A 21,389-nucleotide genomic window follows, 5' to 3' on the forward strand; every position below is an offset into this window, starting at 1 on the left:
CACGACACCGTCACTACACCGTCACGACACCGTCACGTCACCGTCACGACACCGTCACTACACCGTCACGACACCGCCACGACACCGTCACGACACCGCCACTAAACCGTCACGACACCGTCACGACACCGCCACGACACCGTCACGACACCGTCACGACACCGCCACTACACTGTCACCCAACCAAAGTTATGATTCATACCTCACCTCCTTTGCCCTCTCCCTTTCTGTAAAACATGTCGAAATCACAACAGCATGTTTTTTGCCGTAATTTATTCGCTTTCCCTGGTAGCAATGACTTAAGTGGTCCAAACCTGTGTGTGTTAGGCAACAGTGGGTATTTGCAAGCTCTGATGTCATCAAGCCAGGCTATAAATTGACACATTTGGAAGGCACATGCACAGCAAGTTAGATGAAGCAAGCGCGCACTCCATCAGACTTGGGTTTAAGTAGTATTTGAAATCTTTCAGCTTTGAGCGTTTGCTAGACTTAGAGCCTTGAGTGCCAGATGGGCGGGGCTTGCACTTTTTGGGACGATTCCATTGGCTCCATTGCACCAGACAAGCTTGATAAATACTATGATAATAAATACTAAATACTTTTTGAACCCAGGACTGCCACTGTACACAGCAGAAGGAATTCCACTCGACACCGCTCAATCTTGCTGCTGTGCAGTTGCAAGTTCATTCAATCCTCATCAGCACCGTGGCAATACAATAATCAATTTGTTAACCGTTCCTCCAAGCAGATGGAAGTGGAAAACAAATGAATTGTACAAATACGCTGTATGTAAGTGATTACCATGATGAACTACTGGCTGGGGGCGTTGACTGACCATTCCTTATTCTTATTCATGCCTTTATGTGAATCCCTGGACCGAAGGAAAAAATATATACAGTACCAGTCAAAAGTTTGGACACACCTACTCATTCAAGGGGTTTTTCTTTATTTTTACTATTTTTTACATTATAGAATAATAGTGAAGACATCAAACGTATGAAATAACACATATGGAATCATGTAGTAACCCAAAAAAGTGTTAAACAAATCAAAATATATTTTATATTTGAGATTCTTCAAAGTAGCCACCCTTTGCCTTGATGACAGCTTTGCACACTCTTGGCATTCTCTCAACCAGCTTCATGAGGTAGTCACCTGGAATGCATTTCAATTAACAGGTGTGCCTTCTTAAAAGTTAATTTGTGGAATTTCTTTCCTTCTTAAAGAAAAACCCTTGAATGAGTAGATGTGTCCAAACTTTTGACTGGTAGTGTATATTGATTGAGAGTGTTCATTGAGTGTAATGGTTTCCAGTTGGTGGAGTAGCTAATCATCATCGGTTTAACTGTTTCTCCCGTTGAGGTTTATTTTTACCATTGGCTTGCCTTAAAAGTAGTAATGGGGGGAAAAAATGTATACAGTTACATTTCCTTCATAGCTTTTTTTCTCCATCTTTTTAAATATGGAGTCAATTTGTTTTCAGCACTTGTAATTCCATGACTGATCAAAACTCGTTTTCTCATGGCTCTCTCTTGTCCCCCTGCACCAGCAATATGTTTGGAACATATAGAATCGTGAGAATCGCAATATATATATTGTATCGGCACCTAAGTATCTGGAGGTCCCTGGCAATTCCCAGCCCTACTTAAAAGCAGTCAATATTTTGGGCTGGCTTTCCCTCTTCGCAGTGTGTCACATTTTATATCTTCCCCCTATTGTAATCAGGTTACAAAGAGGATTGTAGCTATCAGTTGCCAAAATCTTTGTCCCATTTTCTCATTCTTGTCATCTTTTATCATGATATCTGATCATTGAATTAAAGGACTTACTGGCTTTCAAGAACTGGTATACTGCGCATGCCTAGCAAATCCTTTAAGATCAGTGGTGATGGAGTGAAAGGAGAAGGAAAGCTATCTAGATTATTGGGACACATCCCCAATCAGAACCTGCTTGTAAATGTACTTAAAGGTGTCACCCTCAAACTATTCCCCCTGCTTTGAGAGGTAGTTAAGTTAAAAGGTGTCACCTTTTAACTCTTCCCCCATGTAAATGTTGTGAAATGTGTCCCCCTCTAACTATTCCTCCTTCTTGTAAATGAAATGAAAGGTGTTCCCCTCTAACTCTTCCCCCCCTGTTTGTAGATGTGAACGAGTGTGAAAACAGCCCCTGTGCTAACGGACAGTGTAGGAACACAGCCGGCTCCTTCACCTGCGAGTGCTCCCCGGGGGGCAAGCTGGACACCACAGGACTCATCTGCATTGGTAAATACACACACACACACACACACACTCACACACACAGAGACGACACACCCACACATACACTGACAACGACACAGACACCAACACACACGCACACACACACATACAGTCTTGTATAACTAACTTTGTGGGGACACACAATTCAGTCCCATTCAAAATCCTATTTTCCTTAAACCAAAAACCTAACCCTAACCCTAAACCTAGTCCTAGCTCCTAACCCTAACCTTAAACCTAATTCTAACCCTAACACTAATTCTAACCTTAACCCTAAACCCCCTAGAAATAGCATTTGACCTTGTGGGGACTAACAAAATGTCCCCAGTTGGTCAAATTTTTGTTTGTTTACTATTCTTGTGGGGACTCCTGGTCTTCACAAGTATAGTTAAACACGTCCACTGTCAACACAGTAGATGAGATGGTCTTTCGGTGTATATCAAACTGCCATCAATGTATTTTGATATTGATATTGAAGAGAAATCAACCTGTTTCAGGTCATTTTAATGAATATTTCCTGTCTATGTAGAAATTGAATGGAGAATGGTTTTTGAAAAAGGCCATTTACAGCTGAAATGCAATGTTCAATTCAACTTCTGAAGTGTAAAATGCAGTTAAGTCCAATCTAGCCACTCCTACATGCCACCTATAAATGTCTGTATAAATATACACTTCAATTTAGTTTTTATTTAGGTTAAGTTATGTAGCTGTGGACTGCAATTCAGCAGTTAGCTGCCAATGTGTACAATTTGAACAAAAACACTTATTTATTTTACCTCTGGCTCCCTAGTCCACCACCACAAAAACTGTTGTCTGGCTCCCTAGTCCACCACCACCCACAGTTGTGGTCATACGTTTTGAGAATGACACAAGTATTGGTCTTCACAAAGTTCGCTGCTTCAGTGTTATGAGATATTTTTGTCAGATGTTACTATGGTATACTGAAGTATAATTACAAGCATTCCATAAGTGTCAAAGGCTTTTATTGACAATTACATTAAGTTTATGCAAAGAGTCAATATTTGCAGTGTTGACCCTTCTTTTTCAAAACCTCTGCAATCCGCCCTGGCATGCTGTCAATTAACTTCTGGGCCACATCCTGACTGATGGCAGCCCATTCTTGCATAATCAAAGCTTGGAGTTTGTCAGAATTTGTGGGTTTTTGTTTGTCAACCCGCCTCTTGAGGATCGACAACAAGTTCTCAATGGGATTAAGGTCTGGGGAGTTTCCTGGCCATGGACCCAAAATGTAGATGTTTTGTTCCCCGAGCCACTTAGTTATCACTTTTGCCTTATGGCAAGGTGCTCCATCATGCTGGAAAAGGCATTGTTCTTCACCAAACTGTTCTTGGATGGTTGGGAGAAGTTGCTCTCGGAGGATGTGTTGGTACCATTCTTTATTCATGGCTGTGTCCTTAGGCAACATTGTGAGTGAGCCCACTCCCTTGGCTGAGAAGCAACCACAAACATGAATGGTCTCAGGATGCTTTACGGTTGGCATGACACAGGACTGACGATAGCACTCACCTTGACTTCTCCGGACAAGGTGTTTTCCGGATGCCCCAGACAATCGGAAAGGGGATTCATCAGAGAAAATGACTTTACCCCAGTCCTCAGCAGTCCAAACCATGTACCTTTTGTAGAATATCAGTCTGTCCCTGATGTTTTTCCTGGAGAGAAGTGGCTTCTTTGCTGCCCTTCTTGACACCAGGCCATCCTCCAAAAGTCTTCGCCTCACTGTGCGTGCAGATGCACTCACACCTGCCTGCTGCCATTCCTGAGCAAGCTCTGCACTGGTGGTGCCCCGATCCCGCAGCTGAATCAACTTTAGGAGACGGTCCTGGCGCTTGCTGGACTTTCTTGGGTGCCCTGACGCCTTCTTCACAACAATTGAACCTCTCTCCTTGAAGTTCTTGATGATCCGATAAATGGTTGATTTAGGTGCAATCTTACTAGTAGCAATATCCTTGCCTGTGAAGCCCTTTTTGTGCAAAGCAATGATGACGGCACGTGTTTCCTTGCAGGTAACCATGGTTAACAGAGGAAGAACAATGATTTCAAGCACCACCCTCCTTTTAAAGCTTCCAGTCTGTTATTCTAACTCAATCAGCATGACAGAGTGATCTCCAGCCGTGTCCTCGTCAACACTCTCACCTGTGTTAACGAGAGAATCACTGACATGATGGCAGCTGGTCCTTTTGTGGCAGGGCTGAAATGCAGTGGAATTTTTTTTTTAAAATTAAGTTCATTTTCATGGCAAAGAGGGACTTTGCAATTAATTGCAATTCATCTGATCACTCTTCATGACATTCTGGAGTATATGCAAACTGCCATCATAAAAACTGAGGCAGCAGACTTTGTGAAAATTAGTATTTCTGTCGTTCTCAAAACTTTTGACCACAACTGCACAAACTGTAGTTTGCATTGTGTTTTAATTATAGACAGCCTAAAGGGGACCTGTTGGCTGAATATCCAAGATGGCCGCTGCGAGGTCAACATCAACGGCGGAACCCTCAAGTCAGAGTGCTGTGCCACCCTGGGCGCTGCCTGGGGAAGTCCCTGTGAGCAGTGTGAGATAGGTAAGTCACACACATACCTCCAGCTACCCCGTAGACAATGATTTGGACCAATGGTTCTCAGCTCTGCTCATGGGTAACCCCTTTGTAAGTAGTATGGTATCCATATTAGGAAGTTGTCAGTTGTCTGAGGGAGTTTTGTCTTCCTAATATGGATGCAGTAATTTTTTTTATTTTTTTTTACCAGTTAAATGTAACTTAATGTAATCTAAAATGTAATCTATGTAATCCCCAAAAGTAATTATTTATCATGAGGAGGCCATAAACAATAACTAGTAATGCTGCATACTCCAAAGAAAGGTTAAAATCTCACCTTTCTGGTAAAAATAGTTATACATTGCTGAGGTGTAGTCACTTTTGAGGACACAAGCTTAAGTACACAGGACAAATATGATACAAATATGGAAATATTAAATATTTTATATGATGTATTTTCTAGTCAACAAAACTGTATGAATAAGGCATGAAATTACTTATGCTTTCTAAATATAGTATAATCAAATTCTGAAACAACTAAATATAAGATTTCACCTTCCTTCCTTATAACTGTAAAATACATATTTGCATGTTTAGTGTTAGAGACAATTTGCATATTTTCTAAAGGTACTGTATCTGTTGATCAAAATGCCTGACCCCACCGCTGTGAACATTTTACATTTTAGTCATTTAGCAGACGCTCTTATCCAGAGTGACTTACAGTTAGTGAGTGCATACGTTATTTGCCCCCCCCGTGGGAATCGAACCCACAACCCTGGCGTTGCAAACGCCATGCTCTACCAACTGAGCTACATCCCTGCCGGCCATTCCCTCCCCTACCCTGGAAGACGCTGGGCCAATTGTGCGCCGCCCCATGGGTCTCCCGGTCGCGGCCGGCTACGACAGAGCTGTGAACGTCACAGAGCTCTAGCCTGGCTTCCTGAACGTGTTACGAAATCACCTTTCGTCTCATATTAATCTTGTCCGTCTTTGACAAACAGAAAGTGGTTTTTGTTTCAAATCTATTCATTATTTTAGATTACTTTGCTAAAGTTCGCTATAAATCGATCTTTGAATGTGCTAAAGTGATGAAACCATTCTCTCCTGCTGTGCTACGATGTAAGGATTCCAGTGCTTTGTAAGTATCAGCCAGGAGTTGGAAGAGCGAATTAAATGGTAGGAGGGACATCCAAGCTTCAAGTAGTGTCAGATCTCACATCCCACGTCACACTCCTGTGTCCGTGAGAACCAGGGCTACCGCTCAATGCAAGCCATTTCAATCTACAATGTCCACAGATCGATTTAGAAGCTCATTTGTCAGTCGGTCGGAACAAGAACCACGCAGGTCCCCTAAACAGGGGACTTTACATTTAAAACTGTTTTAACAGTAACTTTATCATGTTCATTTGGTCTGGTATTTGCCTCATTAATTAATAAACACTGGTATTGTTTCCGGCCAGTTCAGAGGAAAATAACAAATGATAAGGTCAACCTGGTTTGTGTTGGGGATTTCTGTATTTCCAGGTCTTACTGGAAGTAGGCAAACTACTGAACTGTAACACATGCTGGCCAGTAGTACCAAGGGCTAAGTATTTCAATATGTTGTTATGGGTGACATGGCCTTGGACCTGACTCTGTGTCTAAAGCACACTGGGGTTAGTAGTTCTTTTTAGATCTTTAATGGAATGGTTTCCCCATGACGACAGTAGTAAATAGAACTACAAAAAATCTGCCATGTTTCTTCATGTGGTCTGACACATTGCCCAGTGCAGTGAATGTTCCAGCACAACTCTCTGCTCGTGTCATTTCCCTCGTTGAAACAACCTTTCAGTTTAAGGTTTCACAGGTTGAGTCCCAAATGACAACTTATGGGGCCTGGTCAAAGTAGTGCACTAAAAAGGAAATAGGTTGCCATTTGCGACACAACCAAGTTCTGTTTTCTTCTTTTTTTTTGTGGCCACACAATCTATCCATAATGCATTTGCCAGCAGTGGGTATAATGAAAGTCCAAGCCACAAAAGTTTTATTTTAATCGGGTGGTTTTTCATCAGTGTAAGAAAAGCCCTACCCAATGATGATATTTTGCTTGTGTTACACCACACATGACTTGCTTTGGGCCGTGTGGGTTGTTTCATGTTGTTTCATGTTGTTTCATGTTGTTTCATGAAATGTATCGCTTTGTAAATCTCAGTGCTTTACTTAGCTTCATAATTCTGTCAGATAAGATATAAAAGCCAAAATATGCAATGTTCCTCTCCTTAATCCCGAGCTGTACCTTCATATAATCACTTGCATGTGTTACACTGTCTGCTCTCCCCCCGTATTAGGCCTACTGGTATTCCAATTCTGTTTGTTGTCGTTTTGACTGGAACAGTAGGGTTGCGTACTAGAGCCTTATGCACCCTGGTCAAAAGTAGTGCACTACACAGGGAATAGGTTGCCATTTGGGATGCAGACTGTGTTTACTAGCTCCCACTGTGAAATATGTTATCTCAGAGGAAGAGTCCCCATAAAGTGTCACCATTGGCAACAAATCCACGATTCCCAACATTCCCATCCCCAACGACATTCCAACCTTCTTTTGCAGATCCCATCTGTTCCAGAGGCTACGCTAGGCCGCGAGGAGTCAAATGTGGAGGTAAGTCCAACGTCAAGCATCAGCAGTTTTTCAATCTACAAAACCCATAACCTTTGCTAGGTGTCTCTGCCCATGACAAATGGCGGAAAAAGTCGCAAGGTTCCCCACGGTCTTCAGATATAGATGGGAGGGGATTAGGGTAGCTGAAGGCTGGGACTAAAAACTAAAAACGAATGTAAAATATACTGTGTCCGTAAAATGTATATAGTATGTATAAGCTGGAAGTAGAAGCCTAAGTATTGGTGTCCATTAGTTTACTCCAATTAGGGGAGGGGTGGTACGGTTAGGGGAAAATAATAAAGAAGGAAAATATATGAACAAAATATTTAAAATTATATATATATATACAGTGCATTCAGAAAGTATTCAGACCCCTTGACTTTTTCCACATTTTGTTACAGCCTTAGTCTAAAATGGATTAAATAGTTTTTTCCCCTCATCAATCTACACACAATACCCCATAATGACAAAGCAGAAACAGGTTTTTCAAAAATTTTGCAAGTGTATTAAACATAAAAAAAAGAAACCTTATTTACGTAAATATTCAGATGGTTTGCTATGAGAATCGAAATTGAGCTCAGGTGCATCCTGTTTCCATGGATCATCCTTTAGATGTTTATACAACTTGATTGGAGTCCACCCGTGGTAAATTCAATTGATTGGACATGATTTGGAAAGGCACACAGCTGTCTATACAGTGGGGGAAAAAAGTATTTAGTCAGCCACCAATTGTGCAAGTTCTCCCACTTAAAAAGATGAGAGAGGCCTGTAATTTTCATCATAGGTACACGTCAACTATGACAGACAAAATGAGAAAGAAAAAAACAGAAAATCACATTGTAGGATTTTTAATGAATTTATTTGCAAATTATGGTGGAAAATAAGTATTTGGTCAATAACAAAAGTTTCTCAATACTTTGTTATATACCCTTTGTTGGCAATGACACAGGTCAAACGTTTTCTGTAAGTCTTCACAAGGTTTTCACACACTGTTGCTGGTATTTTGGCCCATTCCTCCATGCAGATCTCCTCTAGAGCAGTGATGTTGTGGGGCTGTCGCTGGGCAACACGGACTTTCAACTCCCTCCAAAGATTTTCTATGGGGTTGAGATCTGGAGACTGGCTAGGTCACTCCAGGACCTTGAAATGCTTCTTACGAAGCCACTCCTTCGTTGCCCGGGCGGTGTGTTTGGGATCATTGTCATGCTGAAAGACCCAGCCACGTTTCATCTTCAATGCCCTTGCTGATGGAAGGAGGTTTTCACTCAAAATCTCACGATACATGGCACCATTCATTCTTTCCTTTACACGGATCAGTCGTCCTGGTCCCTTTGCAGAAAAAACAGCCCCAAAGCATGATGTTTCCACCCCCATGCTTCACAGTAGGTATGGTGTTCTTTGGATGCAACTCAGCATTCTTTGTCCTCCAAACACGACTGAGTTGAGTTTTTACCAAAAAGTTCTATTTTGGTTTCATCTGACCATATGACATTCTCCCAATCCTCTTCTGGATCATCCAAATGCACTCTAGCAAACTTTAGACGGGCCTGGACATGTACTGGCTTAAGCAGGGGGACACGTCCGGCACTGCAGGATTTGAGTCCCTGGCGGCGTAGTGTGTTACTGATGGTAGGCTTTGTTACTTTGGTCCCAGCTCTCTGCAGGTCATTCACTAGGTCCCCCTGTGTGGTTCTGGGATTTTTGCTCACCGTTCTTGTGATCATTTTGACCCCACGGGGTGAGATCTTGCGTGGAGCCCCAGATCGAGGGAGATTGTCAGTGGTCTTGTATGTCTTCCATTTCCTAATAATTGCTCCCACAGTTGATTTCTTCAAACCAAGCTGCTTACCTATTGCAGATTCAGTCTTCCCAGCCTGGTGCAGGTCTACAATTATGTTTCTGGTGTCCTTTGACAGCTCTTTGGTCTTGGCCATAGTGGAGTTTGGAGTGGGACTGTTTGAGGTTGTGGACAGGTGTCTTTTATACTGATAACAAGTTCAAACAGGTGCCATTAATACAGGTAACGAGTGGAGGACAGAGGAGCCTCTTAAAGAAGAAGTTACAGGTCTGTGAGAGCCAGAAATCTTGCTTGTTTGTAGGTGACCAAATACTTATTTTCCACCATAATTTGCAAATAAATTCATAAAAAATCCTACAATGTGATTTTCTGGAAAATAAATTCTCAATTTGTCTGTCATAGTTGACATGTTCCTATGATGAAAATTACAGGCCTCTCTCATCTTTTTAAGTGGGAGAACTTGCACAATTGGTGGCTGACTAAATACTTTTTTTCCCCACTGTAAATAATAATAATAATAATAATAATATGCCATTTAGCAGACGCTGTTATCCAAAGCGACTTACAGTCATGCGTGCATATATTTTATTTAAAAAAATAATAATTGTGTATGGGTGGTCCCGGGGATCGAACCCACTACCTTGGCGTTACAAGCACCGTGCTCTACCAGCTGAGCTACAGAGGACCACATATATACAGTACCAGTCAAAAGTTTGAACACACCTACTCATTCAAGGGTTTTTCTTTATTTTTACTATTTTCTTCATTGTAGAATAATAGTGACGACATCAAAACTATGAAATCACACATATGGAATCATGTAGTAACCAAAAAAGTGTTAAACAAATCAAAATATATTTTATATTTGAGATTCTTCAAATAGCCACCCTTTGACTTGATGACAGCTTTGCACACTCTTGGCATTCTCTCAACCAGCTTCAACTGGAATGCTTTTCCAACAGTCTTGAAGGAGTTCCCACATATGCTGAGCACTTGTTGGCTGCTTGTCCTTCACTCTGCGGTCGGACTCATCCCAAACCATCTCAATTGTGTTGAGGTCAGGGAGTTGTGGAGGTAATCTGATGCAGCACTCCATCACTCTCCTTCTTGGTAAAATAGCCCTTACACAGCCTGGAGGTGTGTTTGGTCATTGTCCTGTTGAAAAACAAATGATAGTCCCACTAAGCCCAAACCAGATGGGATGGCGTATCGCTGTAGAATGCTGTGGTAGCCATGCTGGTGAAGTGTGCCTTGAATTCTACATAGGGGCGGCAGGTAGCTTAGTGGGTAAGAGCGTTGTGCCAGTAACCGAAAGGTCGCTGGTTCTAATCCCCGAGCCGACTAGGTGAAAAATCTGTCGATGTGCCCTTAAGCAAGGCACTTAACCCTAATTGCTCCTGTAAGTCGCTCTGGATAAGAGCGTCTGCTAAATGACTAAAATGTAAATGTACATTTAAAACCAACTACATAAATCACAGACAGTGTCACCAGCAAAGCACCCCCACACAATAGCACCTCCTCCTCCATGCTTTACGGTGGGAAATACACATGCGGAGATCATCCATTCACCCACACGCGTCTCACAAAGACACGGCGGTTGGAACCAAAAATCTCCCATTTGGACTCCACCGGTCTAATGTCCATTGCTCGTGGTTCTTGGCCCAAGCAGGTCTCTTCTTATTATTGGTGTCCTTTAGTAGCGGTTTCTTTGCAGCAATTCAACCATGAAGGCCTGATTCACACAGTCTCCTCTGAACAGTTGATGTTGAGATGTGTCTGTTACTTGAACTCTGTGAATCATTTATTTGGGCTGAAATTTCTGAGGCTGGTAACTCTAATTAACTTATCTATATATATATAATTTTCTTTGTATTTTACCCCCTTTTTCTCCCCAATTTCGTGATATCAATTACCATCTTGTCTCATCGCTGCAACTCCCCAACGGGCTCGGGAGAGGCAAAGGTCGAGTCATGCATCCTCCGAAACATGACCCGCCAAAACCACGCTTCTTAACACCTGCCCCCTTAACCTAGAAGCCAGCTGCACCAATGTGTCGGAGGAAACACAGTTCAACTGACGACCGAAGTCAGCCTGCAGGCACCCAGGCCCGCCACAAGGAGTCGCTAGAGCGTGATGTGCCAAGTAAAGCCCCCCCGGCCAAACCCTCCCCTAACCCTGACAACGCTGGGCCAATTGTGCGCTGCCCTATGGGACTCCCGGTCACGGCCGGTTGTGACACAGCCTGGGATCAAACCCGGGTCTGTAGTGATGCCTCAAGCACTGCGATGCTGTGCCTTAGACCGCTGCGCCACTTGAGAGGCCCCCTTTGAAAGATTTTGATGAGAATTTCACACTTCCTACAGAGCTCTTCTTTGTTTACCAATCAGGACTCATCGGCATGTCCAGCCCCACCATTATCTCAGCTAATCATGACTAGCCAGGAAGGATCCTTTCTTTCTCCCTGTATAGCTCAGTGCTTTCTCCTTGGCTAAACTAGGCTCGTAATTTAACATTTGTATTCATTCAAGTTTTTAAGTAAGGCGCATGAAAGTTCACATGTTCAAGAAGGCAGTTCTGTAACAACAACAAAAAATGTTTTGTTTAAAAGGTCCTTCTGTGAAGTAGGAACTGGCTTCAAATGCCTCAGATCCTGTAAATGGTAAAAACAATTCTAGCCATTCTACATACGGAATACATCCAGAATGAAGACATTTATTTCTGCTCTGCTATGACAAATGCCCTTTTCTTGTGTTCCAATAACCCCAATTCCACAGTTTATCGAAAGGTCAGGGTCAATGAAGATAAGAAATGATGGCTTCTTTTAGTGACATGCTAAATGACCCTAAGACTTGAACTCCTATAATCTTAAGACCTTATCTCCTATGACCTTAAGAACTTATCTCCTATGACCTGTTCAAACTTTTGACTGGTACTGTATATATTTACTTTCAAAGGGCATTTTTCTCCTACTTTTCTCTCAAGTGGGATAACATGTTTATCAACTTTTAAAGCAGCATAACTTTCCCATGTTTCCTCCAACTACAGTGTGACGCTCTCTACTTTCATAAAATACAAAAATAAACAAATCACCTACATTTGCCATAAGCCTCAATAGAGAAATCCGGACACAAATGTAAAACAGAGTCATTGAGTGCTTAAAAACTATTTAAAGGAAAATGCTTAGTTGACTTATTGGGATAGGAAAAACGTATTAGGATGTGAACAATGTTTTCATATTGACAGACACTATCTGATAGTGTAGGGAGATGTCGTTCTTTGCCCATCCAGAATTCCCCAGTAACGGTTAAAATTGAATAGAATCAAATAGAGCCCATTGCAACAATCTTAGGAAAAAAGTTATATCTAGAACTTAAAAGGGTTCTTCGGGTGTCCCCATAAAACCCTTTGAAGGACTCTTTTGGTTCCAGGTAGAACCCTTTTGGGTTCCATGTAAAACCCTTTCCACAGAGGGTTCTACCTAGAACCAAAAAGGGTTCGACCTGGAACCAAAAAGGGTTATCCTATGGGGACAGCCAAAGAATCCTTTTGGAACCCTTTTTTCTAAGAGTGTATACTATAATGGTAGCAAATGCATTATGACACAAATAAAGATTTCACCTCTGCACCTCTTGTCCCTCTCTGCTTGCTGTAGATGTGAACGAGTGCGTGGTCTTCCCAGGTGTGTGTCCCAACGGGCACTGTGTAAACACCAAGGGCTCCTTCAAATGCCAGTGTCCTGATGGTCTCACACTGGACTCCAGTGGCCGAGTGTGTGTGGGTGAGTGGACAACACTAAGGTTGCAAAATTCCCGAAACTTTCCCAAATATCCCTATTTTTTCAGAAATCCTGGTTGGAGTATTTCTGGAATAAGCTGTGAGGAAATCTTAACAATAATAATAATAATAATAATATGCCATTTAGCAGACGCTTTTATCCAAAGCGACTTACAGTCATGTGTGCATACATTTTTACGTATGGGTGGTCCCGGGAATTCTTCAACTGAGATTTCGGAGAGAAAAAAAATTATTTTAGGAAATTACCGGAATGTTTTGCAACCCTAACAGACATAGTGATCCAATTAGTTGAAATACTCTCTTGGCAAGTTTCCAAGACACAGGTTAAGTGTAGTCCTGGACTAAAAAGCTATTTCAATGGAAATTCTCTTTTTAGCCAGGTCTAGGTCAAATCGGTGTCCTGAAAACCTTTGGCCAAGGAGATGACTGAGAATTGTTGGTTGAAGCCGTAGGTGTCAGAACGCTGAGTGTGGATGTGGTGCAGGGAATCAAGCGCAGGAACAAGGGTGTTCGTCAACAGACTTTAGTAATCCCAAACAGGTGAATAGCCAACCCAACCGGGAGGCATGAACAAATTACGCACACACACAACAGTGCGTAAAAACAAGAAAAGGCGCACGCAGTGCGGACTCTCGACAAAAACAACACGAGAGAGAAAACCCATCAACAGCAACAGCTGACATAACAATCACACATAACACCTGACCCAACACACGATAACTAAATAGGAAACAAAATCAAACACTAACAAGGGACAGGTGTACAAACAGACAAAACCAAACAAACATGAAACATCGAACGGTGGTAGCTAGTACTCCGGGGACGACGACCGCCGAAGCCTGCCCGAACAAGGAGGAGGAGCAGCCTCGGCCGAAACCGTGACAGTACCCCCCCCTTGACGCGCGGCTCCAGCCGTGCGCCGATCCCGGCCTCGGGGACGACCAGGACGACGCGGAGCAGGGCGCGTGGGATGACCCCGATGGAACTCGGTCAGCAGGGACAGGTCTAATATGTCCCTCCTCGGCACCCAGCACCGCTCCTCCGGGCCGTACCCCTCCCACTCCACGAGATATTGGAGACCCCCATCCGGCGTCTCGAATCGAAGGATGGACCTCACAGTGTACGCCGGAGCCCCCTCGATGTCCAACGGGGGCGGAGGGAGTCTCCTCTATCTCATAGTCCTGGAGTGGACCAGCTACCACCGGCCTGAGGAGAGACACATGGAACGAGGGGTTAATATTCCTGTAATCAATAGGCAGTTCTAACCTGTAACACACCTCGTTCAACCTCCTCAGGACTTTGAATGGCCCCACAAACCGCCGACCCAGCTTCCGGCAGGGCAGGCGGAGGGGCAGGTTTCTGGTCGAGAGCCAGACTCGATCTCCAGGTGCGTATACAGGCCCCTCACTGCGGTGGAGATCGGGCGCTGCGTCTTATGCCGACGGATGGCCCGCTGCAGATGGACGTGGGCAGCGTTCCATGTCTCCTCCGAGCGCCGCACCCACTCATCCACCGCAGGGGGCCTCGATCTGGCTCTCGTGCCAAGGTGCCAGAACCGGCTGGTACCCTAACACACACTGGAAAGGGGTTAGTTGGGTGGAGGAGTGGCGGAGAGAGTTCTGCGCCATCTCGGCCCACTGGAACGTATCTCGCCCACTCCTCCGGCCGGCCCTGGCAATAAGACCTCAGAAACCTACCCACATCCTGGTTGACACGTTCAACCTGCCCATTACTCTCCGGGTGGTAACCCGAGGTAAGGCTCACCGAAACCCCCAACCATTCCATAAAGGCTCTCCACACTCTGGAGGTGAACTGGGGGGCCTCGATCAGACACTATATCCTCGGGTACCCCGTAATGCCGGAAGACATGGGTAAACAGAGCCTCAGCGGTCTGTAGGGCAGTAGGGAGACCCGGCATGGGAAGGAGACGACAGGCCTTCGAGAACCGATCCACAACGACCAGGATGGTAGTATTCCCCTGTGAGGGGGGAAGGTCTGTAACAAAGTCCACCGAGAGGTGGGACCAGGGTCGTTGTGGAACGGGCAGGGGTTGTAGCTTACCCCTGGGCAAATGTCTGGGCGCCTTACACTGTGCACACACCGAACAGGAGGAGACATAAACCCTCACATCCCTGGCTAACGTTGGCCACCAGTACTTAGTGCTAAGGCAGTGAACTGTCCGGCCGATACCTGGATGTCCAGAGGAGGGGGACGATGAGCCCAATAAATGAGGCGATCGCGTACCTCGAGGCGGAACGTACGTCCGACCCACTGGACACTGTGGAGGACTTGGGTCGGTGCGTAACGCCCGCTCGATCTCTGCATCGACCTCCCATACCACCGGTGCCACCAGACAAGACTTTGGTAGTATGGGAGTGGGCTCAACGGACCTCTCCTCCGTGTCATACCGCCGAGACAGGGCATCTGCCTTCCCGTTCTGGGACCCAGGGATGTAAGTGATTTTAAACACAAACCGGGCTAGAAACATAGTCCAGCGGGCCTGGCGAGGATTCAGTCTCCTAGCTGCCCGGATGTACTCCAGGTTACGGTGGTCCGTCAAAATGAGGAAAGGGTGTTGAGCCCCCTCAAGCCAATGCCTCCACACCTTTAGGGCCTGTACCACGGCTAACAGCTCCCTGTCCCCTACGTCATAATTCCGCTCCGCTGGACTGAGCTTCTTAGAATAAAAGGCACAGGGGCGGAGCTTAGGTGGTGTGCCAGACCGTTGTGAGAGGACGGCCCCAATACCGGCCTCGGACGCGTCTACCTCTACCTGGAATGGTAAAGCGGGATCCGGATGCGCCAACACCGGCGCCCGAGGTAAACAGGTCCTTCAGTCTCCCAAAAGCCCTGTCCGCCTCAGCTGACCACCGCAAGCGCACCGGACCCCCTTCAACAGAGACGTTATGGGAGCTGCCACCTGTCCAAAACCCCGGATAAACCTCCGGTAATAATTCGCAAACCCAAGAACTGTTGCACCTCTTTCACAGTGGTTGGGGTTTGCCAATCTGCGCACAGCTGACACCCGGTCAACCTCCATCTTCACCCCTGACGAGACAACTGATAACCCAAAAAGGGGACCGACTTCTGAAAGAACAGACATTTCTCTGCCTTGACAATAGGTCATGCTCCAACAGTCTCCTCAACACTCGGCGCACCAGGGCTACATGCTCAGCTCGGGTAGAACTGTACACCAGAATATCGTCTATGTACACGACTACTCCCTGCCCCTGCATGTCCCGGAAAATCTCATCTACAAAGGATTGGAAGACTGAGGAGCATTCATTAACCCATATGGCATGACGAGATACTCGTAATGACCGGAGGTCGTGCTAAATGCTGTCTTCCATTCATACGCCCTCTCTAATGCGCACCAAGTTATATGCGCTCCTGAGATCCAATTTTGTGAAGAACTGAGCACCGTGTAATGACTCTGTCATAGTCGCAATCAGAGGAAGTGGATAACTGTACTTCACCGTAATCTGATTGAGACCGCGGTAATCAATACACGGGCGCAAACCTCCATCTTTTTCTTCACAAAAAGAAGCTTGAGGAGCGGGTGAAGTGGAGGCCCGTATGTAACCCTGTCTCAGAGACTCAGCGATGTAAGTTTCCATCGCCTTCCTCTCCTCTTGAGACAAGGGATACACATGGCTCCGCGGGAGTGCTGCTCCTAACTGGAGATCTATCGCACAATCCCCCTGTCTATGAGGCTGGCAGCTGCGCTGCCCTTGTCTTACTAAACACCAGTGTCAAATCCTCATACTCGGGGGAATATGCAGTGCGGGCATTTGATTTGGACTCTCCACCGAGGTCGCCCCTATGGAAACACCCAGACATAGCCCCTCACACTGAACAGACCACCCTTTAAGAGCTTTCTCTCGTACGAAATAGTAGGATCATGGGTAATCAACCAGGGAAGTCCCAGCACCACCGGATACGCAGGAGAGTCAATCAGATAGAGCTGAATCGTCTCCTCATGACCCCCCTGCGTCTTCATCATAAGGGCGCTGTGACCTCCCTAATTAACCCAGATCCTAACGGATGGCTATCTAGGGCATGTACAGGGAAAGGCTTATCAACGGGAAGGAGAGGAATCCTAACTCTACACAGAACTGGCGATCTACAAAATTCCCAGCTGCGCCTGAATCTACTAGCGCCTTATGCCGGGAACGAGGTGCAACCTGTGGAAAACAAACAGGCAAGGTTATGTGAACGACAGAAAGCTCTGGGTAAGTAGGGCGCCTACTCACCTGGGAGGACTCCCCAATGCGTGGCCTGCCTTCACCTCCACCGGGGGACCCTCCCCAACACCTAGCCGCGGTGTGCCCTCCACGGCCACAGTTGGTGCAGGGAACGGCCCCCTCGGGTTCCTACTCCTCCGTTCTCTAGCGCCAGCACCTCCGAGCTCCATAGGGCTCGGCTCGGGAGGTGCCGGGAAGGTGGAATGGGCAACCCCCACCCGGGACGTCCACGGGTTGATGTGTGATTCTGTCAGAACGCTGAGTGTGGATGTGGTGCAGGGAATCAAGCGCAGGAACAAGGGTGTTCGTCAACAGACTTTAGTAATACCAAACAGGTGAATAGCCAACCCAACCGGGAGGCATGAACAAATTACGCACACACACAACAGTGCGTAAAAACAAGAGCAGTGCGGACTCTCGACAAAAACAACACGAGAGAGAAAACCCATCAACAGCAACAGCTGACATAACAATCACACATAACACCTGACCCAACACACGATAACTAAATAGGAAACAAAATCAAACACTAACAAGGGACAGGTGTACAAACAGACAAAACCAAACAAACATGAAACATCGAACGGTGGTAGCTAGTACTCCGGGGACGACGACCGCGAAGCCTGCCCGAACAAGGAGGAGGAGCAGCCTCGGCCGAAACCGTGACAGTACCCCCCTTGACGCGCGGCTCCAGCCGTGCGCCGATCCCGGCCTCGGGGGACGACCAGGACGACGCGGAGCAGGGCGCGTAGGATGACCCGATGGAACTCGGTCAGCAGGGACAGGTCTAATATGTCCCTCCTCGGCACCCAGCACCGCCTCCTCCGGGCCGTACCCCTCCCACTCCACGAGATATTGGAGACCCCCATCCGGCGTCTCGAATCAAGGATGGACCTCACAGTGTACGCCGAGCCCCCTCGATGTCCAACGGGGCGGAGGAGTCTCCTCTATCTCATAGTCCTGGAGTGGACCCAGCTACCACCGGCCTGAGGAGAGACACATGGAACGAGGGGTTAATATTCCTGTAATCAATAGGCAGTTCTAACCTGTAACACACCTCGTTCAACCTCCTCAGGACTTTGAATGGCCCCACAAACCGCCGACCCAGCTTCCGGCAGGGCAGGCGGAGGGGCAGGTTTCTGGTCGAGAGCCAGACTCGATCTCCAGGTGCGTATACAGGCCCCTCACTGCGGTGGAGATCGGGCGCTCGTCTTATGCCGACGGATGGCCCGCTGCAGATGGACGTGGGCAGCGTTCCATGTCTCCTCCGAGCGCCGCACCCACTCATCCACCGCAGGGGCCTCGATCTGGCTCTCGTGCCAAGGTGCCAGAACCCGGCTGGTACCCTAACACACACTGGAAAGGGGTTAGTTGGGTGGAGGAGTGGCGGAGAGAGTTCTGCGCCATCTCGGCCCACGGAACGTATCTCGCCCACTCCTCCGGCCGGCCCTGGCAATAAGACCTCAGAAACCTACCCACATCCTGGTTGACACGTTCAACCTGCCCATTACTCTCCGGGTGGTAACCCGAGGTAAGGCTCACCGAAACCCCCAACCATTCCATAAAGGCTCTCCACACTCTGGAGGTGAACTGGGGGCCTCGATCAGACACTATATCCTCGGGTACCCCGTAATGCCGGAAGACATGGGTAAACAGAGCCTCAGCGGTCTGTAGGGCAGTAGGGAGACCCGGCATGGGAAGGAGACGACAGGCCTTCGAGAACCGATCCACAACGACCAGGATGGTAGTATTCCCCTGTGAGGGGGGAAGGTCTGTAACAAAGTCCACCGAGAGGTGGGACCAGGGTCGTTGTGGAACGGGCAGGGGGTTGTAAGCTTCCCCTGGGCAAATGTCTGGGCGCCTTACACTGTGCACACACCGAACAGGAGGAGACATAAACCCTCACATCCCTGGCTAACGTTGGCCACCAGTACTTAGTGCTAAGGCAGTGAACTGTCCGGCCGATACCTGGATGTCCAGAGGAGGGGGACGATGAGCCCAATAAATGAGGCGATCGCGTACCTCGAGCGGAACGTACGTCCGACCCACTGGACACTGTGGAGGACTTGGGTCGGTGCGTGAACGCCCGCTTCGATCTCTGCATCGACCTCCCATACCACCGGTGCCACCAGACAAGACTTTGGTAGTATGGGAGTGGGCTCAACGGACCTCTCCTCCGTGTCATACCGCCGAGACAGGGCATCTGCCTTCCCGTTCTGGGACCCAGGGATGTAAGTGATTTTAAACACAAACCGGGCTAGAAACATAGTCCAGCGGGCCTGGCGAGGATTCAGTCTCCTAGCTGCCCGGATGTACTCCAGGTTACGGTGGTCCGTCAAAATGAGGAAAGGGTGTTGAGCCCCCTCAAGCCAATGCCTCCACACCTTTAGGGCCTGTACCACGGCTAACAGCTCCCTGTCCCCTACGTCATAATTCCGCTCCGCCGGACTGAGCTTCTTAGAATAAAAGGCACAGGGGCGGAGCTTAGGTGGTGTGCCAGACCGTTGTGAGAGGACGGCCCCAATACCGGCCTCGGACGCGTCTACCTCTACCTGGAATGGTAAAGCGGGATCCGGATGCGCCAACACCGGCGCCGAGGTAAACAGGTCCTTCAGTCTCCCAAAAGCCCTGTCCGCCTCAGCTGACCACCGCAAGCGCACCGGACCCCCTTCAACAGAGACGTTATGGGAGCTGCCACCTGTCCAAAACCCCCGGATAAACCTCCGGTAATAATTCGCAAAACCCAAGAACTGTTGCACCTCTTTCACAGTGGTTGGGGTTTGCCAATTACGCACAGCTGACACCCGGTCAACCTCCATCTTCACCCCTGACGCAGACAACTGATAACCCAAAAAGGAGACCGACTTCTGAAAGAACAGACATTTCTCTGCCTTGACATATAGGTCATGCTCCAACAGTCTCCTCAACACTCGGCGCACCAGGGCTACATGCTCAGCTCGGGTAGAACTGTACACCAGAATATCGTCTATGTACACGACTACTCCCTGCCCCTGCATGTCCCGGAAAATCTCATCTACAAAGGATTGGAAGACTGAGGGAGCATTCATTAACCCATATGGCATGACGAGATACTCGTAATGACCGGAGGTCGTGCTAAATGCTGTCTTCCATTCATCGCCCTCTCTAATGCGCACCAAGTTATATGCGCTCCTGAGATCCAATTTTGTGAAGAACTGAGCACCGTGTAATGACTCTGTCATAGTCGCAATCAGAGGAAGTGGATAACTGTACTTCACCGTAATCTGATTGAGACCGCGGTAATCAATACACGGGCGCAAACCTCCATCTTTTTCTTCACAAAAAAAGAAGCTCGAGGAAGCGGGTGAAGTGGAGGCCCGTATGTAACCCTGTCTCAGAGACTCGGCGATGTAAGTTTCCATCGCCTTCCTCTCCTCTTGAGACAAGGGATACACATGGCTCCGCTGGGAGTGCTGCTCCTAACTGGAGATCTATCGCACAATCCCCCTGTCTATGAGGCGGCAGCTGCGCGCCCTTGTCTTACTAAACACCAGTGTCAAATCCTCATACTCGGGGGAATATGCAGTGCGGGCATTTGATTTGGACTCTCCACCGAGGTCGCCCCCTATGGAAACACCCAGACATAGCCCCTCACACTGAACAGACCACCCTTTAAGAGCTTTCTCTCGCCACGAAATAGTAGGATCATGGGTAATCAACCAGGGAAGTCCCAGCACCACCGGATACGCAGGAGAGTCAATCAGATAGAGCTGAATCGTCTCCTCATGACCCCCTGCGTCTTCATCATAAGGGGCGCTGTGACCTCCCTAATTAACCCGAGATCCCTAACGGACGGCTATCTAGGGCATGTACAGGGAAAGGCTTATCAACGGGAAGGAGAGAGGAATCCCTAACTCTACACAGAACTGGCGATCTACAAAATTCCCAGCTGCGCCTGAATCTACTAGCGCCTTATGCTGGGAACGAGGTGCAACCTGTGGAAAACAAACAGGCAAGGTTATGTGAACGACAGAAAGCTCTGGGTAAGTAGGGCGCCTACTCACCTGGGAGGACTCCCCAATGCGTGGCCTGCCTTCACCTCCACCGGGGGACCCTCCCCAACACCTA

The 21,389-nt window shown here is 47.1% G+C and overlaps 1 protein-coding gene across 1 annotated transcript in view; it reads left to right on the top strand.

Annotated features, from left to right (window-relative positions):
• LOC121583098 (fibrillin-2) overlaps nucleotides 1-21,389 on the top strand; it is a 272,325-nt gene that overhangs the window by 151,056 nt on the left and 99,880 nt on the right. The window contains exons 20-23 of the mRNA XM_041899311.2: nucleotides 2,142-2,261; nucleotides 4,697-4,834; nucleotides 7,395-7,445; nucleotides 12,896-13,021. Of these exons, the coding sequence (XP_041755245.2) occupies nucleotides 2,142-2,261; nucleotides 4,697-4,834; nucleotides 7,395-7,445; nucleotides 12,896-13,021 (435 nt within the window). The remainder of the gene's footprint in view (nucleotides 1-2,141; nucleotides 2,262-4,696; nucleotides 4,835-7,394; nucleotides 7,446-12,895; nucleotides 13,022-21,389) is intronic.

The sequence above is a fragment of the Coregonus clupeaformis genome, chromosome 15 (genome assembly GCF_020615455.1).
Source record: "Coregonus clupeaformis isolate EN_2021a chromosome 15, ASM2061545v1, whole genome shotgun sequence".
NCBI lineage: Eukaryota > Metazoa > Chordata > Actinopteri > Salmoniformes > Salmonidae > Coregonus > Coregonus clupeaformis.